Source organism: Triticum urartu, chromosome 6A, assembly GCF_056163025.1.
Source record: "Triticum urartu cultivar PI428250 chromosome 6A, HENAU_Tu73, whole genome shotgun sequence".
NCBI lineage: Eukaryota > Viridiplantae > Streptophyta > Magnoliopsida > Poales > Poaceae > Triticum > Triticum urartu.
This window is the reverse complement of record NC_141878.1, coordinates 76,047,859-76,075,182: the sequence shown is the minus strand read 5'-3', so window position 1 is coordinate 76,075,182 and position 27,324 is coordinate 76,047,859. Positions and strand designations below refer to the sequence as shown.

At 42.8% G+C, this 27,324-nt stretch overlaps 1 protein-coding gene and 1 pseudogene across 5 annotated transcripts; one reads left to right on the top strand and one right to left on the bottom strand.

The window, feature by feature from the left end:
- Positions 1-14,375: 14,375 nt before the first annotated feature.
- Positions 14,376-15,983, bottom strand: LOC147964040 (uncharacterized; annotated as a pseudogene).
- Positions 15,984-16,274: 291 nt separating this feature from the next.
- On the top strand, positions 16,275-23,238 carry LOC125512258 (RNA-binding protein L). Of its 5 annotated transcripts, none has more exons than XM_087526672.1 (8): positions 16,275-16,774; positions 17,850-17,948; positions 18,659-19,600; positions 19,949-20,411; positions 22,316-22,365; positions 22,455-22,585; positions 22,668-22,770; positions 22,842-23,238. In XM_087526672.1, exons 3-8 carry the CDS (start codon positions 19,334-19,336, stop codon positions 23,058-23,060), a joined length of 1,233 nt encoding a protein of 410 aa, XP_087382798.1. In that variant the 5' UTR covers positions 16,275-16,774; positions 17,850-17,948; positions 18,659-19,333; the 3' UTR covers positions 23,061-23,238. The 5 variants fall into 5 exon arrangements, with proteins under 5 accessions (XP_087382798.1, XP_087382800.1, XP_087382799.1 ...); XM_087526674.1 differs by having other exon boundaries at positions 17,324-17,948; XM_087526673.1 differs by having other exon boundaries at positions 17,308-17,948.
- The last annotated feature ends 4,086 nt before the right edge of the window (positions 23,239-27,324 follow it).

Here is a 27,324-nt window from a genome sequence, read left to right as displayed (position 1 = left end):
GGTTAATCGGGACAAAGGACACGAGAGGTTTATACTAGTTCAGCCCCTTACGGTGAAGGAAGGCCTACGTCTAGTTGGGTTGGTATTGCTTGAGGTTTCGATGACCAGGGAGCGAGATACGCTATGCCTGGCTCTCGATCAGTTGTTTTCTGCCCTAAGCCGCCGGCGGGTCGTCCCCTTATATACACGGGTTAACGCCCTGCGGCCTACAGAGTCCCGGCCGGCTCATAGACAGTCTCCGGCTCGGTGACTAGTTAATTCTACCTTATGATACAAGTCATGCCATCATGGCGGTTTACCACTATGGGCCTTAAGTCGCCTGTGGGCTTTAGACCCTTTATTGAACTGCCATCTTCATGCTTGATCTTGGGCTTCTTCTGATGAGTCCTTATTTGCGTAACCCGGCCCCTCCTGGGCGGCTTACACCAATAGTTATATCCCCAACAGCATATGAACACTTCTGTAAATATACAGTGAACAATTCAAACGAAACAAGGAAGAAATTGTAATACACAATCGAAACTTTTACATACATGGAAAAAATAATGAATACATGGTGATCGTTTTTTAAACGCACAATGAACAATTTTCAGATACACTGCAAACAATCAAGTGGTCATCTTGGTAAGCTATCAACAAAAATTTACAATCAAAGATACACTGCAAACAATTTTTAATACAGAGTACATGACATTTGAGAAGACAATTAATATATTTTAAATACCTGATAATCATTTTTAAATAAATGGTAAACAATTTGTAATGCATGATTTTTTCGCAAAATAAATAAATTTTTTTAAAATAAACAATGAACAATTTATATTTATCTGGTGAACAACTTTTAATACAGGATGAGCTATTTTGAAAAACCCTTGAACATTTTTTGAATACACGGAGAACAATTTATAGACACAGCGAACAATTTTTTATACACAATGAATGTTTTTCTAATACATGCTATTTTTTTAAAATATGCCTTGAACAGTTTTTGTTTATGCGATGAACCTTTTTAAAGTACAGAATGAATATTTTTTAAATAGTTTTGACTGTTTTTCCAAAATATATAATGAATTATTTAAAAAATTACATATATTTTCGAAAAACATTGTGTAACATGATGAATAAAAATAGCTGACAATTAAAAATAAAATTGTAACAAGAAAAATAAAATAAAAGAGGGAAGGGGAAAAAGAGCTGAGCAGCAAAGACAAAAAACTACATACAAAACGAGAAAAGAAAAGTGCACAGACACGCGCAAAAATTATGAAGAGAAATTACCATGATCCAGATTATCTTGTACCAGTTCCTATTTGTGACCTTTTTCACGGAGACGTGCAAAAGATAAATAAAACCCGGACACGCAAGCACACTTTTTTCCTTGAGAAACTCCACACTTTATTTAAAACTCAATAATGTCCGGTACAGGTATAAAATTAGGAGTGGAGGATAACCAAATGTGTCTGCCTACAGCTAGAGAAACTGCACCCTTCGCTAAGTCATGCGCTTCAAAAAAAAAGTCGCTTCAAATTTGCTTCTCCAATTCCGCACTTGCAAACTGCCTTTTGGCTTGCTTGAATATCTCTGATATTTATGGATGATGGTCAAAGGAAAACTTCCTGCAGATAGTAATTGTAGCCATGCAATCCGTCGCCACTCGCACACGTTAAAGGTATAAATCCGAGGCAAGCGAGAAACCTTCAGAACATGCATGCCCTTCTAGGATTTCTAGATCGACTAGTCCATCAAAACAAGTGAGTGAAGCTCCTAAGTCTTGCCATTTTCATCTCTGCATATAGCTGCACTAGCTCCTCTTTCATGGCAGATCCTATTTGCCGCCCGCCGCGGAGCCGGTTGGGGTGGTTCACTTACGGGGTCCGCACAATGTTTCGTTCGCTGATGTTTCCTTCATTGGTTGCTGCGTTTTTTTCTCAAATTTTCTTCTGTGGTTTTTTGTTTCGGGTTTTTCGCTCTGTTGTCCAGTTTTCAGTGGTTTTGTTCAGACTTTCTGTTTTTCCTGTTTTGATCCGTTTTTTCCTTTTTCCTTTTGTTTCTTTTTCTCTGTTTTCTTCTCTTTCTTGTGATATTAAAAAATGTCGTCGTATACTAAGGAAATGTTCAACGTATATTACAAAATAGTTCACCATGCATTATAAAAATCATTGTCATGTATTAAAAGCAAGTTCGACATATATTACCAAAATGTTCATCGTATATTAAAAAAAGTTCAGCATGAATTATTAAAAATATTCATCATATATTAAGAAAATGTCAACATATATTATGAAAATGTTCAGCGTGTATTTAATAATGTTTAAAACAAAAATAGTCAACGTATATTAAAAAATGTTCAACATGTATTTAATAATTTTTAAAATAAAAACTGACCAAGATACCGGTTCAATGCAGTGAACTTATGCTATTGACCGAGATGCTACAGTGAAACCGGTTTTTTTTAAGGCGGGGACAAAAACTTTATTGATGAGCAATGTCAAGGGATAATCATAATCTCATGTGGCTGGGTAAGACAGACATGTCTGCCTAAAACAAGATGTAATGAAACATTTAGCCAAACTATGGGCGTGGAGTAAATGCGCTCCAGCTCATATGAGTTTGGATGAACAGTAAATTCTGGAAAAAAATCTGATTTTATTTTTAGCAAAACACTGCCAAATGTTTTAAATGCTTGCAAAATTTCATCATGAAATGACATCCTAGGAATTCATGGCAAAAAAAATCAATGCTTCAAAAATATTATTCCAAAAGCATTTTGGAGTCCTGATTTTATTTTGCCACAACTTCCACGGATGTCAAATTCTGCAAGCAATGAAAACATTTGTCAATATTCACCATAAAAGATCAATTTTATTTTGTTTTCAATTTTTTTTCATATTTTACTGTTTACTCCAAGCTCATATGAGCTCGAGCTGAGAAGGGCACTTTCGCTAAACTATTTGCTTCTACATTACTGCATCGGCCTTCAAATATGGACATGCATGAATCAAACTCAGTCACGCTTGCCTGTATCTCCTTAATGATCGCCGCATGCTGACCCCCCGATGTTGCCTTATTTATCTCGTAGTACCACCTAACAATCAAATGTGATGATAATGTTGGTCAGGAGGAGATCCTTTGCCAAGGCAAGAGCTTCATGACACGCAAGAGCCTCTAAAATGGTAGGGTATGTTATTCCGGCAAAGGTAATCGACAAGACTCATATAATGTCCATTGTTATTGTTGATGTCCTGGGCGAGTGGGTGCTTACCATGTCGACTCCCGACCAGATAAGCTGGGGAAAGGACCCCCTTTGTCGGTTTCGTCCTGGGTCACTTCGAACAACCCATGACACATACAAGGAAGATTCCACAAGATTTTGCATAGAAGATGATGACTCCTTTCCACTGACATAGCCTACTAAGACTCTTATTATCCTAGGCCTTCGGTATATTATATAAACCGAGGTTAGACTAGTCGATAAATCATTAGAATCTTACACAACAATCTCGTGGTAGACACATGTACTTTATACTATACCCCAATATAATAAACACAAGTAGGACGTAAGGTATTATCTCTTTAAGAGAACCCGAACCTGGGTAAAATCCAGTTTCCTTGTTACAATCATTGCAAGACACCTAACTTAGGATCCCTACCTCGAGATCTGTCGGATTTGGCTCCGTATGGTATCCTGTAGATGACGGCCGGTGCTCCGTTGTCATCCCTTCTCGCTTCTGCTCCATCTACATTCAGCTTGGCCGTTCCCAATTGAAACTGGGTGCTACCGTATTGCGCCGCTACAATGTCTTCCGGTAGCTATAGCGCCATTTTTTGTTAACTTCGTCCGAATGGGTCGGCCTAGCTGGCATGCACTTTGTGCGAATCCACCTCAAATACAGCCCGCGGGTGTCCCATAGGAGGCCCGATTCCTATTCAGGGGATCTCCTAATCGACGTGCTTTGCGTCAAACAGATCCGCGACGCACAAGGGCGAGCACGACTGGGCTGTCCCACTAGAGGGTGCCGCGAGCAGGCTACTCTGTTTACCAGCTTCGGCACTGTAGCTAGCCAATGGACCGAACGTTGGTTCTTGTCTATGCATCAGCGCGAAAATATAAGAACTAATAAAAGCTAGCGGCAAATCTGAAACATTTTAAAGTTTCGAACTGAAACAGTTTTTCCACACAGAAATACTTTTAGAAACTCAACCTTCTTATCAAATCTGTGAATTATTTTAGGGAAACTCGCATTTTTTGAAAACAGTGAACTATTTTCAATCTCTGAACAAGGTTGAAATTCTGAACAAAAATTTGAAAATGTGAAAAAAATAAACAGTAACATTTTTATAAAACAGAATTTTTTTTAAAACTCATAAATAAAATGTGAACAATTTTATAAATTTGTGAACAATTTTTTGAAATTGCGATTTTTTGAAAACATGAACGTTTTGGGCGTTTATGAATAAATTTTAACAAGAACATTTTTGGAAATTCCAAATATTTTTTGAATTTGTGAACAAATATTGAAAAACGTGAATGTACTTTGCAAACATGAACATTTATTTAAATCTCTCGAACAAATTGGAACATGTGAACTATTTTGGGAAACATGAACATCTTCTGAAATTTGCGAACGAATTTCAAAAACACAAACATTTTTTGTTCATGTTTATAAAAAATCAGTTTTTTTAAAAAAATGAATGTTTAATGAAATGCGTACACTTTTCAATTTTTTTGTACAAATGTTGAATAAACACAAACATTTCGACAAAATATGAACAATGTTTTGGATATATGCATATTTTTAAAAATTGGAACATTTTTTAAACTATTAACAAAATTTGAAAAACGTGAATAAATTTTGGAAACGCGCAAATTCTTTTTGAAACTCCCTCGAATACAATTGAAAAACCGAACAGTTTTTGAAACTAAAACATTTTTTGCAAACGTGAACATTTTTTGAAACTCCAAGTATGTTAGAGCTTCTTTGTTTGCGATGTTCCATGACGGCAGGTGAAAGATGTTTGTCCCCAGATTTAGTGGAGAATTTGGAGTCTCAGCTCGGAGAAGCTTATCTGTTATCTACGGCTCAAATCATTCAAGCCTCTGTTCTGCCATCAGGCTCCTTCTCTAGACTTCCTCGTCTTTGTTTATGTAGTGTCTTTAGCTTTCTTCATATATGTGCAACATTTGCACGATGTTTCAAAACTCTGTTTCACATAATTGCTCGTCTGTAATATTTCCTCTGTTCCAAATTAGTTGAAGTTCTAGCTTTGCCCAAAGTTAAATTTATTAAGTTTGACCAAATCTATAAACAATATATTAGCATCTATGACACCGAAATAGTTTCATTAGACTCACCATAAATATATTTTCATAATATGTATATGTGATGTTCTAGGTATTAACACATTTTTATGTATACTTGGTCAAGCATAAAGTAGTTTGACATAGGACAAAACTAAAACTTCAACTAATTTGGAACGGAGGGAGTAATGTACCTCTAGGCTATAACGAAAAAAAATAGTTGTAAAAGACAGAGTGTATTTATATTTTTGTAGTCTATGAAAGCATCATTGGGACATAACTTAAACTAATCTTGTCTACATGATGTCTCAGACTAGAAACTTCCCATTCAAATGTGTTCTTGTATATGTTGTTGAAGCAAGGTAAGACATATGACAGTTCATGTTCCATTTCTTGAAATTTCTGTGTCTTATGCAACATGTTGCTATGCAGATACATGCTCTCCCGAGCATCGGTTCCACGACACTCTGTTATCCTAAAGTTTTATGGAGAGGATATTGCTCATTTAGATGGCCTTATTGTTGTTATTTCAAAATTTTCTAGGAGAGAACGAATGCCCCTTCAATATGTTACATACACTGACCTAGTGACAGAGCTTAGTGAGGGCCAATGGGGGCAATGCCCCCCCCCCCCCCCACACACACACACAATTTTTTATTTACATAAACATATACTATTTAACATTATTTGGGCTAAATTTAATATAATACACTAGATTAGCCCCTCAACTCTGTTTATGACTCACTTAGCCTCCTCTCAAATCACGTTAAAGCCCTTTCATTGCATGACTACTTGGCCCCTTCGAAAATCAAAATATAGATGTTGCTCACCTCAAACTTCAAGAACTGGTTTAATTGCTTGACATAGTGCCTTCAACAGATTTCTCCTCATCAACATTTGAGTTTAGTATGACCACCTTGATGAATGGGAACCACATATTTAGATTCTAGTGGCTTAGCTAATTTTGTAGCCCAAAATCCAGTTCATCATTTTGACTACACAGCTGAGGAGGCGCATACCATCCATGTTGATCAATCGTCAATAGTGCATGCTGGACACACCAATAAGACAAAATTTTAGTTGTATTCTAACAAATACATAAAGAAGATTTTCCTACCTTCTTCCGATGTGTGTCAGTGCAGTCGCGGAGCTTCATCGTGATTTGACAAGGGGCTAAGTGAGTCTTCAACAGAGTTGAGGGGGCTAATCTAGTGTATTATGTTACATTTGGCCCAAACGATGTTAAATATTATATGTATATGGCCCCCTTTTCCCCTCCCTAAGCTCCACCACTATAGTCATGGCTCACATTGGATTAATATTTTTGGACATTATATATATATATATATATATATATATATATATATATATATATATATAGACACACACACACATATACATACATACATACATACATACATACATACATACATACACGATTCCACACGAATACTATTGTAAAAACAGTCTCGCGAATGATAAAACAAACTTCACATTGATATTGGACCTTTGGTGAATATTGTAATACAGTACTCTATTTTTTTTCATGTCTAAACTTATCATAATCTGGGTCTGCCAACAACAGGCTAAAATTTTCTAACATTCGGAGGAAAGAAGTTCGACTCCCAGAATGGCACAATACATAGACATGTCCTGGTACTTGTGTACACGTTTTCTTTGAGAAAAACACAAAACTTGTCTCCATGCTTTGTTAGAAAGAATGTGTTTTCTTACTTTTGTACAAGCCATTGTTGAGAGAAAGCAACTTGTGAATTCCCATGGGCTCAAAGCAAATATATATGTGGTGGCATATAGAGTATGTAACACAATCGCATTAGAGAGAGTCCCGGGTGAGAGCTAGAACTAGTGGTCCTAATACAATCGCACGATTCAGCTTTCACACTAGTTTTACTTACTGACCTCCGGATCAGCCACTACTTTTAGCTGTAGTGAAATCCACTTATGTAGGTAGTTGAAAATTCTGACGTATATATGAACCTGGGAGGCTGGCACGTTTGGTTACTTCTCGATTGAACTTGTTGAACGTGTCTCTAGCTAGCTCAAGAAGCATCATAATAGAGTGATTTGCAAATTGGCAAAAGAAGACCGTCCTTGGTTAAAATAGATACTCATTAATCTGCATTTTTTTAGCAAAAATGTGCAGAGTATATAGGTTGCTGATCATTTGCTTTTGTATGTAAAGTGGCACTAGCCATGACTTAAGTTTGTTCCTAGAGTGTTGGATAATATTGATTAGCAAAAAATTAGAACTACTAATTATAAACTTGGCAATAGGGTAGTAGTACGTATCACCTATATCTCTAACTTTCCCAACCACTAATACTAGTAGGCGTGTTCGGGAACCCTCCACAACCTCAAACTCCTCGACTCTACAACCCCAAACCAGCAGCCAGCTTCTCGATAAATATCCTTGAGTCTAGCGATCGTTCGGCAGCGCAGCTTCTTCACTCGATCGACCCTTGCAGGCCAGAAGCCCATTTAGGCTCATTGTGGCCCAGTCGCCTGGGATAATGGGTGGCCTGTGAGCCCATTTGTGCTGGATATGGCCCAACTAGGGAGGAACTCACTTGGCGCTCGCTGGATGTGTCGCTCGTGAAACTAGAGAATACCCCGCGCATTGCTGCGGGGACCGATTGCACTATATTTTAGTGATTTAATTGTATGAAACTTCCATAGTTGAATTAATAACTAATTCCGCCAAAAAATATGAACTAAAGCTAAAATTAAATATTATATATTATATTTGATTATTGTGTAGTTAGATTTTTAATATAAGTGGCATAATGTAATGAAAAAAATTTATGCATTTTGAGTGAACCTTTGATGAGGTGGCATGTGTGGTGAGGTGAAAGGTGTGCATGAGATCAACTAATAATGAAAAACATTTTCTCATGCATGTAGTGGTGGACCTTTGATGAGGTGGCATGTGTGCATGTTAAGATAAATAAGATAGTGGGGATCAACTTCTTATGTATATAGGATAAGAATCGAACCGGTACGCTCACTTGGTGGTGGCATCCGCACGTAATTTTGAGCAAACTCCAACTCCCCGAGAAGCTGGGAGCCCGAAAGGACCAGCTCCGCAACTCCTCGAAAAATACACTGCGCTCGTCGCCGGCTTCTATGGCTAAACTTCAGGAGTGGACGCGTTTGGCTGTACTCCATGCGTGGATTCAAGGATTTGAGAAGTGAGACGATTACCGAACACGCCCGGAAGAAGATGTGTGGCCCATGTTGTACCAAGAATCACCTCAACTAGAGCCATCAAATCTCCGTGACTCAATTCGAGGATCATACCCCACAACACCAGGTTGTTGTTTTTTAGAATTTTTTTTCATTCAAATCACGAAACACTACAAAGTAGTTGATCCTTACAAGCACACTGAAACGCAAACACAAAGGACCATGAACGCTTAGAGTACCCTAAGACAATCATACCACAAGAAGATCTCCGGAGCTCTGTGTCATCATCCCTGAATCTTGAGAGAAGACCCCTGCAGTATAAGGATCTGCAACCGGGCGCAAGCAGGTCATCATCTTCGACCACGGTACAATTGCCGCCACCCTGTTTCCTCCTTTCTTGACACCAGCGCTGAGAGGGGATGTACATCAATCCAACACACCTGCAACAGCTGTCGCCATCTTTGGCTTTGAGTACCCGAAAAGTGTCCCTTCCGGAAGGAAGAGAACTCGAGTCATCCGACCGGTCTAGCACCGCGGCCGGGCCATCCGCCCGGACAAAATAGGATCTCCCACCAGCATCAACATAGAGGAAGGAGAAGAACATCAGCAAAAAATCATACCGACAAGAAAGAAGAAGGGTCTTCGTCTCCCAGCATCCATCGCCCATCCGAGGACCCAAACGCCCAGTGCCGGTCGACCTCCATCCACCATAGCCCGCGACCTCGATGAGATTTGGGGATCCCCCACCCCGCTGGCTCCTAGACGAAGGCAAAAGCCTCGCCTGACCGCGAACAGAGCCCGTAGAAACTTATTCCGACGCGACACCACCGCAACGCCCTTGGCAGTGTCTCCCTCAACTCTAACCCTACCACACACCCACCTAGCGAATAGACCCGAGGTTCCCCCTCCCTCCCGCCACTGGAGCGGCCGACGAAGAGAGGGGGAATCGGTGGCGCGCAAGCGAACCCTCGTCGCCTCCCTAGTTCGCCTCGTGCGATCCTACTTTTCCGGAGCATCATGTTGTTGGGGATGCAAAAACTCTGGAGGCTGAATGATCTGATGCGATGGGTTCTGGTCTGAGGACATACCTCGAGCCGGTGGCAGCACGTAATTCGGCGCCGCTGCTCGAAGATTACCCTCGTTACGGAAACCATCAGATCATCCTGATGTGCTGCTCGTGTAACATCCCAAATTTTCAATTTGGAATGTTTTACAGTTTTAGTTAAGCATCTATGGCATTGTGTTTGAATTGTGGTGGAATTTGCAAATTTCAGAGGCATTTGAATATTTTTTCTATTTGATTTTGAATTCACTTCAATTGGCATTTGAAATTATTTTCAAAATTCTTGCCAAATACTTTGATCAAAAGTATGAGAGGGGATAACATGACACTCCAAAAAGTCAGAATAAAACAATGCCAAAAGTATTTGAATTCAAATTTGATTTTATTTGGAATTATGAAAAAATGTTTTTAAGTTTGTTTTCTGCCTCTGAAAAATAGTTCATCATTTAGGGTTATTTTTTCTGTTCATTTTGATATATATATATATGTCCTATATAAAATTATTTTTATTTTTCTCTATTTATTTTATTTTCTCTCTGTCAAAATTTAAAAAAACACTTCTAGTGCCAGCCGGCCCCGCCAGCCAGCCGAGTCGGCCTGCCCGCCAACGCTCGAAACCGCTACGGGTCGGCCGCCCGACCCAGCGCCCCCTCCCCACGCCCATCGACAGGAAGGCCCACCTCGTCATCTTCCCCTCGCCCATGGCACGAGCACCAGAGCGCGTGCGGAGCGCGTTGTCGCTTCGATCCTCGCGGGATCGCGATTCCCCGTCGCCCTCTTTCCCAAGTATATATGTCCTATATATACCCCTTGCTTCCCTCGACCGAACCCCCTAAACCTCATGTCCAAAGACTCACCACCCCGATCGCCACCTCCGTTCCAATCTCATCGCCGCCTCCATCCATCGACATTGTTTTCGACGTCGGTAGGTCCTCCTGAGGCCTTTCCTTCTGCCCTCCGACTTCTCTCGATGCATTATGTTGTTTTGACATGGTCGCGTCCTCTTCTTTGCTCCACATCAACGCGTCGAAGATCCCGTGCTCTTGCTGGAGCGTGCGGGCACAGGAGCTTGACGAGCACGCCCCGCTCACCATAGACGCCTACGAACTCCACCAACTCCACCCTGAGAACCCCTTCGCGCCACCGCACTCGCCCGTCACCGCCGCCGGCCGCCAGAGAAACCGCGCAACCGACGCCCGAGTTGCCTGCCATCGCCGAACACCTATGTAAGCCCACGCCCGCTCCCGTCCATTGGATCTTCATCCGATGACCTAGGTTAGATCGTCAACAGTTTGGTTTTATTTTATTAGATTGGTTTAGTATACAGTTTATTATAGTTTAGGTCGAACCGGTTCTCCGGTTTTCCTTTTATTAATCGAACGCACGTAGTTTCGTTAGTTCATGACTAAGCATTGTTTAGCTACGGATCGCATAATTCCCTGGACCAATAGCAGCCCGACATGTATCTAGTGACCGATCTGTTTTTTTTTAGTTATTTTTGTTTCTGTTTTTAAAAATACAAAAGTTTCAATCTTATAAAATTAATATCTCCTAGGTTATTTAATATTTTAATTTGATTCTTTTTGCTCTAGATTGGAAATTTCTTAAAGTTTATGTAGATATCAAATTTGACCATGTTTGAAAATTTGAATTTGGATTTATACGAAATTTGTTCAAGTCACTAAATTTGCAATGACTTGAGCTGGGAATAATTTTTTTAGTGATTATTTTTATTACCTATGTTTTATTGCATTAGTTGATATCCTCCCCACCATGCATGCAAGTAGGTGTAATTGAACCAAGTTCTTGAGTAGTATCATGTGGTAGAATGAACCCAAAATCCGCATGACACCATTGCCCATGACATTGTAGTTATTTTGCTATGCCTTGTAGACGGGGTTGGTTGAGTGATACACATGGAAGATGTGAGAGTCAAGATGATGACAACCCCAAGACTTCAAGATGCTCAAGACAGACTCCAATTCACTACTGGGTGGAGGACGGATGGACGGGCACCCTGAAGTATCCAGTGGTTGGCCCTGGGATGCATGGAGAAGCGCCATGACATCTTGCGGAAAGCTTCACCCAACTACGAAGAGACATATGGATATACCTTGACCGAAAGCTTACATGTGTTGCCGCAAGCCATTATGGGCTCTGGCTTGGTCGACCCTAAGCGTGACTCTGGACGAACGGTGCCAGCAGATGTAGAAGAACTGTATGGGCACCGACAGTGGCCCAGAGGATCTCTATGAAAGACCCTGTTTCGTTCGCCCCGTCTTTAAATACCCTGCAGTGTGAGGACATGAAGGAGGAAACGATTCTTGCGGGTAAAGTGCACAAGACTCTTCAGAGTGGAAATCTAATCGATTAGCCGTGTCCTCGGTCACGGACATCTGAGCCTATGGAATTGGATTTATTCGGAACTCTCAACACCAAATATAATAAATTCATGGGTTATAATGATTTTGGGTAGGAGACACTGGTTGACGGAACCATCTCAACAATAACCAATATTTTGTAGTAATTGCAAGCAAATCCTTTTGATGTAGGAAAAAAATTGCTTTTCGCATAAAACTTAAACATAGAGCCCCACAACCAAAATTGCATAGAGTGATAGCATTATTATTATTATTATATTGTCTTTTCTCTCTTTGACTTGTCGACATATTCAAAATGCTGACCTACACGACTGCAATGTCTCATGTTTGCAGAGGAGTTTTCCGACCAAGAGTGAGGCTACGATCTACGCTCGGTGATTGCCCTTTGGAGTTGGATGGGCTCGCTTATCGTCTACGCTTCAGCAGTGGTTTTTTCTTCTGAGTTGACCTTCGACCGAATTTATTCTATTGTAATAAAGACTTGATATGAGATTTGATGTAATAAATCAGGTGTGATTGAACTTTGACATTTTCATCAATGTCCTGTATGTGCCAGCATGATCTTGTGATGGTATAGATACACAGAGACTTGACCAATTTTGGGTTAGGTCGCTACAGCTCGAGGACGCACCCTTGGTGGAAATAGGCGGGCCTAGAGGAGACGACGGTGCAATCGGGGGTGACGCCTTGACACGATCCGCCCCAATCTCATCGCGGAGCTCGTCGAGGTCAACTCCGATGGCGAGCTTGACGTCGTCGAGGCGGCCGGAGAGTTGGTCCAGCTTGTTGTCGAGCTTGGCGAGGGCCGTGATCATCTCGTCGTTGCGCTCTGCCGAGCTCTTGGAGAAGGCGACGTCGAAATCAGTGCGCAGAAGCTCGTAGATCACCTTGGTCTCCAGTAAGATTTTTTCCATGGCTTCAGCGCGGCGGCGGTCGGCGAACCGAGTGTGGTGGTCGACTGGAAAAATCCAGGGTGGGGAAACGGCTCTGATGCCAAATTGTGAGGTCTCAATCTCGAATTTCACTACTTCATGGCAGAATTCGATTACAAGGAGGGGAATCGAAAGAGAAGGAAGCCATTCTCACACGTCACACGCACACATGCATTACAAACTAGCCGTTTGCCGGCCGCCTACGCTCCTATCCTTCTCCAGTTAGGCCCATTCTGGCCTAGCGCTGCCTCTTAGCCTCTTAGGCCGTGTATCGATTAGAACTGTTTCTTGGCGTGCGTCTTGCTCGCTGACAGAATGATATTGTATTTTTTTATTGACGATGTAACCTTATTTTCCAATAAATAAAGCTCATGTTTTGTTAAACTAGTAAGCATGCACGTGCAATGCACGTATTATAATCTGCAATAAACATATATTTTAAATCTTAATTCTCTTTTAAAGAGTTTTTTACCGAGCCATTTAAGAAAACAGAATTCTGTCAATTATAATGACATAAGAGAATAATTTATTAGAATACAAAATGAACTGAAAAATGTAGCTTATACTCCAGTAAAGGGAGATCATCAACCATACCGATTCACAAGCAAAGTTCATTTATTAAATCATCATTTGTTGGATTGGCAGGTGATGAAAGAAGAAATAGTTGTGAGAAGAGCTTAATTAACTTCTGATGGCGTGCTGAATGTTTTGAGATTCTTAGGGAGTCCACCCAGAATCATACAATTTGTGGAATCTATGTTGTTTCCGTCATCTTGCATCTCACGGTTTCTTATGTTATCATGATTCAGTTCCAAGTCTAATAAAATGGTAGCTAGTTATATAAATATTTTCAATAAATTTGTTTATCAACTTTTATAGATAGTTATATAACAAAAATGGCCTTTGGTGGCCGAGCACCCTGCAGGCCGGAATCAGCCCCGTCGGTGCTCGTTGTGATCGGTGCCACGCGAGTATGACACTACCGTATTTTTACTATATTTATAGGAGAGTCGGCTGCATAGCCCCGTTTTTGCTATTAAATAAACCATGCGAGCTCACATACTCTAGCAGACACATGAGTGCAGCACAGCTGCATGTCGCGGTCACGACCTGCATGGCACGGGTTTGACTCCGTCAATATGTGCGCTTGGCAGACCGGCAGGGAGCTGTTTGGGTTAAACGTTGAGGATCATGCCGTTGCCTTGGTCTCATGGGCTACTTATAGGAGTTGGCTCTCCATCGTTGCCGCACCCAGCTCAAACAAAATCGACATGGCTTTATCATTATCCTCAGTTCATTCTAGGGAAAGGCAATAGCACCTGCCGCTCATCATGTGCCCAGACTGCGGCGAGGTTCAGGTGAAGATCAACATCAGGTGGAGACCGCTCATCCTAAATGGTACACCAATCAAAGAAACACAGCTTGAGCGAAAAGGATCAAACAAGTGATTTTCACACCAAACACACATCGCCTTCAAGCAGTTCTCCGACAACAAATGGTTCTACAGATATAGAGATTCACTAATATGTGGAGTACTCATTAGCAGTCTGACATCCACATAAGCACGGTTACATGAAATTGTCATGTTTCAAGCATAGAAAACAAATAAAATCAACCATAGAAATCAGCCTTGGGCGTGTTGGTGTAGATGTTCCTTCTATGGCCTGTCCGGCTGCACCTGGAGCAGCGAGGTGACTTCCTTGGCGCCTTCGGAAGATCCCCCCGCCGCGGACATGTTGTGCTCTTGTGCCCCTGGGCCGGGCAGATCGAACAGAACCTACTCCTCTTAGCTGGTTGTTCGTATGGTGCTTTGTCGCGGCTTGTCGTAAGGCGCCCCGCTGGTCTCTTCTTTGATGGCGCGCCAAAGCTATCTGAACATTGCGAGACACTTTGCACCTGTTTTGTTGGACCAAAATGCTGCTTCTGTGCTATAGCTGAACCTGCAGAATCACCTGCCACCTCTCTGTCAGATAAACCCATGCCATCGCGTACAACAGCCACCGGCTCCGGCAATGAATTCACATTTCTTAGTTGCTCCATCGCAGGAGTATATGCGAATCCACATTGTTGTCACCGAGTCTAATAATAATATCAAGGCAAAGTAGATGCAGATTGTTATGTCACCGCGAAGAGTACTTGAGAGGACCTTGGTCCTTTTGGTAACGCAGAAACTCTGTGGTAGTATATCCCGTGCATCCATTGTCCAACACTTCAGCACGTGCCTAGCTGGAACCTCCTGCAGACCAAGATGGATCATTACTTGAGAACAAGGGAAAAAAGATCAGTGCCCTAGGAGTCCTCTTCGTCGATGTCGAGGCCAATGAGGTCGATCAGCATCGGCACTGGGTCGGCCCAAGGGAACGCCGTGTTCCAGGCTCTGGCGATGTCGTCCACTGGGGACTGTGCTGCCGCGGGCTGGGCACGATGCCCCTCCTCCTTGGCATCGCGCTCCAGCTACTCGAGGCTCACCCTCGCGGCGCTCCTCGGCCAGCCGCCGCTGGCGCCATTGCTCGAGGTAGGCCGCCTCATGCGCCTCTGTCGCCCCCTGCCAGATCGCCGACGCGCTGACCCACTCGCGCACCACTCCGATCCAGGAGTAGACCTTGATGGGGATTGGCTTCGGCTCAGCCTTGGCTGGAGACGGCGGGGCCAGCAGCGGTACTACGCAGTCGCCGACTGCGGACAGTGCCACGGCCTTGGCTGGAGACGACGAGGCCAGCGGCGGCACCACGCAGTCGCCGACTGCGGACAGCGCCATGGCCTCCGCCTGGTGCACTGGGACGCTCACGCGCTGCCTCGGCCGACGGGAAGACGCCGTCGGAGGTGGAGGCGAGGGAAGGGGTGGCGGGGTCTTTGCCCTTGCCTTTGCCAGAGAAGAAACCCATCCTTGCGGGGGTGGGGGGGGTGGGGGACAGGGGTGGCTAGGGTTGCCGCCAATGGAGGAGCAGAGTGTGGCGAGATGGAGACAGGGGGAGGGGCTTCTGGAGCGGATGAGGACGGCCCCGCCGCACGCTCGGACTAAAAAAGGTCGACCATCGTTGCTGACACGTGGGCCTAAGTTGGACGGCTGTAATGAATTAAGCTAACCGTGGTAGTTGGACGGCCGCCAGGTGGGGACGCGGCGGACATCGAGAAGGCGCGTGAGGTGTCCGCTTTGCGTCTATGCCGATGGATTTCTGCTGCAAATTTGGACCACAAATTGGTCGACACAAACGCAAAATGAATGCATTTTGCGAATCGATCGACGCGTTGAGCCTTCACTTTTGTCCGCGCCAAATCCAAACGGACCGCAGACGAAACCGGTACCTCTGCGTTCGAGTTGCTCTAATACTACTCCCCACCGCCCCCTCAGATTTCTATGGTCACTTCCCCACCTACCATGGTAGTCAGCTCCCTCACAATACTACTACACCCTCACAATTCTCCCCCATTCCCCATCCTGCCATGGTCGCCAGCTCCCTCTCTCCATCGCCGACTCTCCCCGCCACTCCCCTTCATCCCCACTGCCGGCGCGAGGTCCGCAGCCCCTGCTCTTCCTCCTCTTCATGTTGAATCGGGTCGCGGAAGTAGCCGAGGAGGCCCTCGAGCTCGGCATGCTTGCGCGAGCAATCCAATGGTAGGCGCCGTCAGAGGCGGACGCGGAGGCACGCCCCTGCTCTCTCTTCGAGTCTGGTCGCCGAAGTGCTCGAGGAGGCGCTAGAGCTCGGCATGCTCACTGGAGAAGCCGGCCCCTTCTCTCCTGATGCGAGGGAGGTCCCCCATCGCCCCCACGGACGACAAAGGTGCGGATGGAGGCGTACCAGAAAGTGCAGGAGTTCGACTTGTCCAGCGGTGCTGATTGGAAGACGACCGCCAACGTCCTCTTCACGGTGCCCCCCAAGCACAAGGAGTTCGGGTGAGCATTAGGCAGTAAACTAATTTCTAGGGGACATGAGCCCGGACAGTCATTGTTCACGGAAAGCTGAAGCGAATAGCACATCTCGTTGCAAATTTGTCACCATACACCAGTATGATTGATATATGATATGTGATGGGATAGGAATAGACACTGCTTGAATGTTAAAATTCATAGGTAATCCCTTTTCTGTCGCTGATGTTTCACTGGTAGAATCTATCAGTTGAGTTTCACATGGAACCCTGTTCGTGGAGCACAGATCATGGAAAAATTATGGGGCGTTTTGTTCTATATTTTATTTGCCTAAGAACCATACCCTTCTGCCAGGAATTACCCACTAATTTTGTGAGAATCCTACTCCGCTAATTCCAATCCCTGAGAGGATTTTCTTTTCTCATACTGAGATAGCAATAGCAGTTGATTTAAATCTTAGATGTGTGACTCTTATTTTGTTCATGTTCAACAAATCATGTCTAGACTGAAGCTAGGAAAGTTCCCTGTGTGTTCTAATAATAACGTCATGGAAATACAAGTGGCATATTTCCTCAGGATGAGAAGGCGAGACTAAGAACAATATCTGCTCGGGGGCCATGGCGTGTTCTGCACGGCGCTGCCTTCGCCGCTGCCGCCGCCCGGCGGTGAGGGCATCGAGTTGTGTCTCATGCGTCGGTCCTGACGTCCACTCTAGGAGCCGGGCTTGGCGGCCAATGGGGCCGGGAAGGTCCAAGATTGAAGGTCCCCGCTTGCCAACTCGCAGTTAGTTTGCATGATACAGTTAGTGGAAGTTGTTCCTTAAGTAGAGTGCGATTAATCACGTATGGCCATTAATACAATCAGATCGTTGGGGCATGCATAAATATACTTGAATTTTGAATTAGCGTGTCAAGAGGTTTAGTTAGTGCCGCTCCCTACTGTAATTATAGCTGGATATGTCGTTCCTATACTTAAAACTTATCAATCAGATGTACAGAAATTTGGTAGATAAGCTGACGTTTGAAGGGGCAGTAAACATTAAAAATTTCAGATGGTGATTGGGAATATCTGATATGTCCTCATTATGTGTTTCCTGTTGTAGATAAATCTGCTTGCAAGGCTCTCGATGATATATCCACTTTCATCAATTGCTAAAGGGTGTGGTCAGTTGGAGAAGACATTACTATGATTGTTTTTTCAGGTGATGAATTGTAACCTTATATCCTTTATTACTTGAAATTCAAAATCATTGGAAACAATCCGTAATTACTTTGGAGATAATCCTTTATTATTTTCTGCCTTGTTCATGCTCAGCATAGGTTGTATATCATTAAAACCATCATGGTATATTATTGTTCATGTTCAGCATAGGATGTGCTTTATTATATGCTAGACAATTGCTGCCTATATGTCATTAGTATATAGACTGGAAATATTTTTCTAGATCGAAAATAAGCTATTTATGGTATAGTTACCCAAGTATAACAGTTACAGTACTGAATCTCGCCCTGGGATCAATCAGCAAAAGTTCCTAATTGCTGATATATTAGACGGACTGCTATTTCATAGAACTGAAAAGAATATGTGTCCACTGTTCTCTCAAAGTTTCTCTTTGGCCAAGATCAATTGATATGTCTAAAGTTCCAAGTGAGGTATGAAATAAATGGACATGAACAAATCTAGGGGAGTATTTTTAGCTGGGGGTGCTTTTTTCATGGGTAGGTATAAACTGAAATCTGTGCACTTAAAAATCTAGAATCTGCTCATTCTATTCAGAACATAGTCTATTTGAACATTGATTTGGATAGAGGCATGAAGCGCACCATGTAGCCATTATTGTCCGTGCTAATTAGGAGAACAAGAAGAAGAGATATCTAATACTACGTATTAAAATCTTGCCTGATGTTTTAGAGGATGTCGAAGGAGGTGCAGGGAGCCGACGGCATGTCCGCCGTGAGTGGTGATGGAGGAACAGCTGCACACTTGATGGCTTGGTGCAGGGCGGTGAGGGCGCCGACCAGGAAGCCGATGCCGTTGCCGGGCATCAAGGTCATCGTCCCGGAAGTCGACGATGCTTCCGTGCGGCGAGGGGATAAGCTTGGGGATCTGTTCCTTTTTTATGGAATATATGATACGTTTTTTTGCATGGCCTGCGTGGTGCGTGATTGTAGGGATTTTGGTCGCGTGGAGTCTGTATGATACGGTGGAGCGGTGGAGGATGGTCAGTCAACCTTAATTGTTAGGTGCACACCAGAGACATATGAGATAAAGGCTATCCGTTGGATTGAGATTAGTAGGTCTAATCATGCGATGGTAATGGGTCTGGGTACGTTTTGTGGGGTGCGCTTAGTGAAATTCTTGTTGGATTGTTTAATAGTAGTGGAGAAAATTGGCAACTCAGTTTTTCGTTTTGCAAAAACCAATCTTTCGTTATCCTTGGATCTGTTACCGTAACAAAACAGAACTTCACAAAAACCAATCACCGTATCCGAACAACCCCATAATATCTCGCGTTGGCCCTCACGCGCACACATCCCAATCTCTTCCTGCTCCCTCTCCGTGCTAGGGTTCATCGTACCAGCCGCCATGATGCCCCAGCCGCAGCCCGGCGTCGCCCCGCCGCAGTGGGGCGCCATCCCACCGCCCATGCCGCCTCACCACCTCTACGCGCCGCCGCCCCCGCAGATGTGGGGCCAGCCGCTGCCGCCCCAGCAGGCCGCGTACTACGGCCGGCCGGCTGCCCCGACGCAGGCGCCCGCTGGGCCCAACGAGGTCAGGACACTCTGGTTAGGGGACCTGCAGTACTGGATGGACGAGAACTACGTCTACAATTGCTTCGCGAGCACCGGCGAGGTATATATGTGCCTCTCGCTCTCCGGTGCCATCTCCTCAGAATCCGCTGTATAATTGGTTCAATATGTCGATGTGGATTTTGCCAGTGGTTTTTCGTGGGCCCTTGGGCGACGCTTGATGCAAACACGAATACGTATCCGTGATTGACGTAAAACACGTTTGTGTGTGTCTGGCCCGCTCCAAACCACTAATATTCTTCAGCTAACTGTTTATACTTTCTGAAAAGCAACTCAGTATATTGATTTGTGATTATTTATCATCATGTGTTCTAGAAATTATACTATCAGTTTGTGTCTATCGTTTACACACAGTATATTGATCTTTCGTATTGTCCTCTTTAATTTGTAGGTGCAATCTGTGAAGCTGATTCGTGACAAGCAGACTGGACAACTTCAAGGTTATGGCTTCATTGAATTCACAAGCCGTGCTGGCGCTGAAAGAGTTCTTCAGACATTCAACGGGGCAATGATGCCAAATGTTGAGATGGCATACAGATTGAACTGGGCGACTGCTGGTGAAAAGCATGATGATGGCGCTGATTACACAATATTTGTTGGTGATTTGGCTGCTGATGTCACAGACTACGTATTGCAAGAGACATTTAGGGTACGGTATCCCTCTGTTAAGGGTGCAAAAGTTGTAACGGATAAACTGACAATGCACCCAAAGGGCTATGGCTTTGTGAAATTTGGTGATCCCACAGAGCAAACTCGTGCAATGACTGAAATGAATGGGATGCTCTGTTCTTCAAGGCCCATGCGTATCGGACCAGCTGCAAATAAGCAAAAAGCAGCTGGAGTTCAAGAGAAAGGTAAGAACTAAATCCTTGTCGGCTAAATTTAATTTGTTTTAGCAGTGTTTTAAAGATTAGTACATTTGCAGTTGACTTGTAATTGATTTTATGTGCTCATTTTGTCCTTAGTTGTTCTTGCAGTTACTTATTGTATTAGCCTTCTGTGGTTCAGTTTCCTTTATTACTAGTTGAAAATGTGTCGAAGCTTGGCTTGAGCAATAAGTTCGTAGATCCACAACAGTTCCTTCGTGAATTCGGATAATTTAATAATACATTAGGATTCTGAAGTATACTCATAAACTCCCATTGTGTCGAAGCAGGATATCAACAGGCTCTCTACGACTGACATGAACAGCATTACATATCTTGTGTAATGCGTGGTCTCTGTTAGGTCAGTGTTAATCGTTTATGTCCTAAATTTGAACCTGGTTCTTTTGGTATCCAGTACTTCCTTTCCAGTTTCGTTCCTTCCACGTACTCGTTTTATTTCTTCCTGAATCTTTAATTAAAGCTGTCTCTTGAACTTCACAACCTTCATCGGTCGTAGGATCTGTGGCAGAACGTGTATAGTGTAATGTCTTGTAAAACAGTTATGGGTGTGAGTAGTCCTTACCTTTTTCTCCCTACTATTTTTAAATTTGTTGTGTTGGATGCTATGCTTAAATATCAGTGTCCTTGCCAATCAAGTTTTAGATTAATGCCAAAAAAGCCTTCCAAACATGGGTTTAGTTGTACAGATTTCTTAGGAATGGTCAGAACCTTTTGTACCCGGAGGCTCTTTGTGCTAAGTTTATCCAAGAAATCATATATGATAAAAGCACATGCACACATAACGTAATTTGTGGAGTCGTGACATTTCTCTATACTACTCATAATGAAATGTTTGGATCTGTGACATCTTTATATGTCACACATCCTCTGCGTGGTTGTTTAGTTTGTTAACCGATTATTTGCACCTTGTGATTCTATTTCCTTGCAACTGTATTAGTTAGCTTTGTCAAATTGAGATTTGGCGTCACAGCTAGTTGTTGAGTTCTGGTGTTTGTTTATTTGCTAATCAGCTTATTTCTGTGGCATAATGTTGCAAACACTCAGCTGTCTTATTGTCTTTCTGGATTTGAGTTTCAAAGTTTGTTGAGATATTTTGAGCACTAATAATGACTTGAGTAGCTTTATAAACAACTTCATTTTTTGGGCATGTATTGGTTTTATAGCAACTCTAGTAGAGTCACCATATTAGCCTGATTGCCATAATAACTGTTCGTATGGCAATTTTTGTTGAAAAGGTGGGTCTATCTATCGGCATCTTTTTTGGAGGCTGCTGCAAGCTAGGTTTGCAATTGTCTGGGGTCCTGCAAGTTCCATTGATTGCATTGATCAGCAGGCGTTTTAACATATGATTAATTATTTACTTGCATAGTTGGCCTGAGTAATTTTCAAAAACAAACTCTGAAATTTAATATGTTAAAGTTTGTTATTCGTCTTCTCATTATTAGTTCTTTTGGCCATTGAGTACTTGTCCAAGGACTGAAGAATGATACACTATCTACAAGAACTACACTTTCGTCATTGCAATCTTGCAGTGTTATTTTGTTCTGATGTTCGGTGTAGTTTCTGAGATTTGATGCACAATGATATTTGATACGCCTGATTTGCCCTTTTTGTCTCTACATATTGTTTAATGAACAAGTTGTAATTCATTATGCTTGATACTGCAGTATATATTTGACCTAGTTATTGCTAGGTAGAATGTGTGAAGCATGACATGGCATTTGTATGAGCAATTGCATTTACCAAGCATTCCTATTCAAGTCAATTGAAAAATTTATAACCTGCATGTCATACATATTCATATATTTGTTTTTCAGTTCAATATCCCTCAAGCCTGACAATATATCTTTATTTGTCTTTATTATTTACAGTACCAAGTTCTCAGGGGGTTCAGACTGACAATGATCCTAGCAATTCCACTGTGCGTTCTTTGTTCTATTTCCTTGAATGCAAGCAACTAGCCTAGTGACTGGTTATGTTTGATAGATCATCTATCTTTGGTGAATGCAGATATTTGTTGGTGGCCTTGACCCCAAAGCTACTGAGGATGTGTTGAAACAAGTTTTCACTCCATATGGTGATGTGGTCCATGTTAAGATACCTGTTGGCAAAAGATGTGGTTTTGTTCAATATGCTAGCAGGTTCACTATTTTTACCCTAGTTTTCTGGTACCAATCAGTATATTCATCTAAATTCTAAGCAGTCTGTTACTGTAAAATTCAGATCCTCTGCAGAGGAAGCCCTGCTAATGCTGCAAGGTACCATGATTGGAGGGCAGAACGTGAGGCTTTCATGGGGTCGAAGCCCTTCAAACAAACAAGTTCAGGTGATTTCATCTCTCACATATTGCACTTGCTTTCATTACCCCTCCAACCAATTGAAGCTATATATTTTTAGTCTCAACAGGACTTCAACCACTGGGGTGGTGCTACTGCTAATGCTGGCTACTATCGCTACGGACAAGGCTACGGGGCTTATGGATATGCTACTCAACCTCAGGACCCAAACATGTATGGGTATGGGACATATGCTGGCTACCCAAACTATCCACAACAAGTAGCACAGCAGCCGCAGCAGGAACCTGTAAAATCTTCGTTAATTACAGATGCCGTCTGACTTAGGGCAGTCATGTTATATTGACATCATCCTGTTACATCAAACATATGCTGCTTGAATGGTAGGTTTTTTTTGTTTGTTTGGCATGGATGAGATATAGATAGAAAAACATTTTTTTTGTTTATTAAAAGAATCGATTATATACTAAGGAAAAATAAATCATGCTCTTATATTGGTATGATGAAGTGGCTTGCAGAATTACCACTGCACACAATTGGCTCATAAATAGTTGAGTAGCCAGGTTGAACAGTTAAATCTTTAACCTTGGCGAAGACACGCTTTCTCAGAGTCTCCTAATAGTCGATAAGATCTTTTGTACTTTGTAGTACGGTGTTGACGTCCGTTTTACCATGATCTACTACGTTTTATGAACATGAATACCATTTTACAGCATTGCGTTAGCTCCGGCTAGTCCAACATTTGTATATGTGCAAATGCTCCAGTATGTACGTTCACAATCAGAATCTGATCAGGGCCATTTTGTTGTTTCAAGTGATCAGAGCTGATGGGCGAGATGCTGCTATTGCAATTAGAACTTCTGATGTGACTTGTGGTTTATATTATTACTTGCCATGTCTTTTATTGGCTATTTTCGTCTTCTGTAGGAGGACTTGGTCTTTAGATACATAGTAGAAGGGTTGGGCGTGCTTTGCCGCGTCGTTGAATTTGTTGTGATTCTGCGAATCAACCTGTGGTTGAGTTGGTTAGGTGGAAGTGGTATCCCCAACCCACTAGTGTTTAAATCCTGGTGCTCGCATTATTCCTGGATTTATTTTAGGATTTCCGGCGATGCGCTTTCAATGGGAGGAGACGTTCCCGTCGACGACGAGGCGCCTACGGTGACTTCGTAAATCTCAAGATGATATGTCGGCTCAGTCTCTCGGAGGTGCTCATAGGGGTAGGGTGTGCGTGTGCATGTTCATAGGGATGAGTGTATGCGTGTGTATATGAGCGCTTGTGTATGTACTGATGCTCAAAAAAAGAGAATTTGTTGTGATTCTTAAATTTCTTTGCTCACTCCATTTCAAAGTATATGATGTATTACTCTTTTGAAAAGTCTAACCTATTTAAGTTTGATCAAATTTATAAAGAAATTAGCTTCATCATGAAATGAATTTTCATTTTTTTTCATTTAATACTGTGGTCAAAGTTAAAAAATTTGACTTTCCAAAAAACTAATAACCCTTATAGTTTGACACTGATGGAATATTTAGTTTGACCAGTGGGGGAGATGATGGAGTGTGTTTTATGTTTATTTATAATGCGGTTATTTGGTGGGCCTTTCACGGAGTGATTCTGTGCTATTCGCTAATCAATCCATATTTATGTGGGGATATTTTTTCATCAGTAGTTGCATGTACTGTATTCGTGCTATCATGGTGGCGTTTTTTTTCTCTAGATGATGGGAGTCTGCGAGGGGTTGATATGTTTTCATAGGCCGGTTGCTGCTAATTGATTTGAAAAATCGCTGACCCGATCAAAATCGTAAATCAAATTCAAAATTGAATACCTCAATCGAATGAAAAACTTTAAATTAGAGAACATAGAGAATTAAAATAATTAAATAGGAGAGCACCTTGAGATATTGTTGACCCAGTCAAAATCGGGTGATCCAATTCTAAATTGTAGCCTTAATTAATTATGAAGATTTAAAAATTAAAAAGCATGATGTATTGTATAAAATATTAAATAAGAGAGTTTTGAGAAATTATTGATCCGATTAAAATTAGGTGACCAAATCATAATTGAAGACCTTAATTGATTGTGAGGCCTCCAATCCTAGGGACCTTAATGTTTTAGTATATTCATGCTTGCAGATCGCCACTCCACAGTTTGCCAGTTAACTGAGCATAGGAGATTAGAAAATAATCAAAATCATAAGAAAGAGAGCAAATAGTTCAATGGGCAGATTGGCGGAAAGAATCGAGGGAAGAACCAACGAATTGGAGAGTAGTAGAGAGGAAGACGGCACAGCTGTTCTGCACCCGAGCTCACATGAGCTTGGATGAACAGTAAAATCTAAAAAAAATGTTAAATAGATTCTAGACAATCTGGATTTTTTTTTTTGCAAAAAACTTTGATGTTTTTAACGTATGTGCAAATCTTCGCTACGAAATCACATTCGTGTAGGTGTGGGTAAAAGAAAAAACAAATCGTTACCCCAAATAGCAGTCTTTTTGAAGCATCAATTTTGTTTTTTTGCCCACACCTACACTAATGTGATTTCATAGCAAAAATTTTCATGAATGTTGAAAAACATTAATGTTTTGTGTAATAAAAAATTAGATTTTTTTTAAATGTTTTTAATATTTTTTTCGGATTTTATTGTTCACCGAGCTATGTGAGCTCGGGTGCAAAGCAACACTTTCGGGATTGACACATGTTGCTGCTTAATCACCTGTTGAGCTTTCGATTACAGCGGCAGACAGGCAAGGAATAAAGCGGACGAAGCGTGGGTTGCATTTGCATAGAACGAAAGCACCCTCCGAGGCGAAGAAAACTACTACCTCCGTTTTGGTTTATTGGTCTTTATTATAATTTGTGCTAAATTTTGATCATGAATTTAATTAACAAAATATTCATGCATGTTATAAAAAATTATATCATTAAAGATTATGTTTAAATACCAATCCAACGATATAATTTTTGTTGACATGCACTAACATTTTGTCAGTTAAATTTTTGATCAAATTTTATTATAAATTACATAGAAGACTTATAAACCACAGTAGTAGTGTGCAGCCGGCCAGCTAGAAGCCCCATGGAACCACCCAGAGGCCACCGCTACATAGAAGCACAGTCGAGACACAATGAGTCGCGTGTGTGATGGAAGCAGCAAACGACCCTCCTCGAATGACATCGGGCTCCTCAAATGACCCTCAAACGTTCGGACTGACCGGTATTTCTCATATTCAGTTCAAATATGAAACGAATATGAGGCGTCCAGGCACGCCCGCCACGTCGGACCTAGCCCATACTGGCCCATCCGATCAACTTATATTCGTCCTTATCCTCTCGTCGGATCAAACCCTAGTCACTTCACTCCACTCCTCTCCGTCACCCGAGCTCACCTCCAGCGGTCTGCGACCTTCTCCACCATGGCCGGCAGTGGATCGGACTCTGACCAGTCCGGATCCGTCGATTAGGGTGTCATCCCGTTGTGGGTTGGATGAGGCAATGGCAATCCGCATTGCACTCTGCCGCTCCCAGGAGGACAGTGCCTGATCGACAGATGGATCCGTCCGCCGCGACGCCATAGCGTCGAATCACCGGGCGCTTAGGTCCTCTGTTGCTGGATCCTCGTGGTCCCGGCCGGAACACCTCTCCTTCCCCATCACCGGTCGGGCAGAGTATGAGTCTCCCCGAGAACGGGCGGCCCGCCGTGGGAAGGAGAGGATAAGGGCCGTCGAGGCACGTCTCGCGGCAGAAATGGCGGTGGCGGTGCGGGCGGCCGCAGATGAAGAAGCCATCCACACCCGCATTGTGAAGAAACGACAGCGAAGGAACACACGCGCCCTCGTCCATGAGCAAAATCAGGCGGTCCGTGGCATGGCCGGACTGCCACCGAAGGAGAACAACTCCGGCGATGGGCAGATCTAGCTCGATCTGTACTGCGTCTTCGACCGGTACTTTCGCGAGAAGGACGGCAAGGGCGTCGGGAAGGGCAAGGACAGCCATGAATGAACTCCACCATAGCCAAACATGCCAAATTTTGGTAGTCCGATGGCATGTTTAGTGTAGTGTGATGGACTAGTCGGATGATGCGTGTGCGTCGACGTAGTTGCATGAGTTTGTATGGATTTGAGATTTGGTAATTGACGTTTTCGGATGTGGACTGTATTTTTTGAGGAGTGTACGGTCAATGCCCGCGGGCGCGTCTGTGGGCGTTTGAGGGACCGAACTTGTCAAGTCCGGTTGTAGATGCTCTAAACCATCTACACTCCCTAAGCCTCCGGCCAAATGGGCCCAACAGTCACCCATGTCCAGATCAAAATCATGTACATTGACGAAAAAAAATCATTTTTTTTATTGAAAAGCTTCCAATTTATTCCTCTTCAATCATGATACTACAACGAACACGAGAAACATTATATCCAAATTCATAGACAACCTAATGACGACTACAATCATTGAAGCGAGCCGAAGGCGTGCCGCTGTCATCGCCCCTTCCATGTTGGAGCCGGGTAAAATTTGTTGTAGTAGACAATCAAAAGTCGTCGTGCTAAGCCTCCATAAAACCAGTGCAACATAACAGTAACCATCG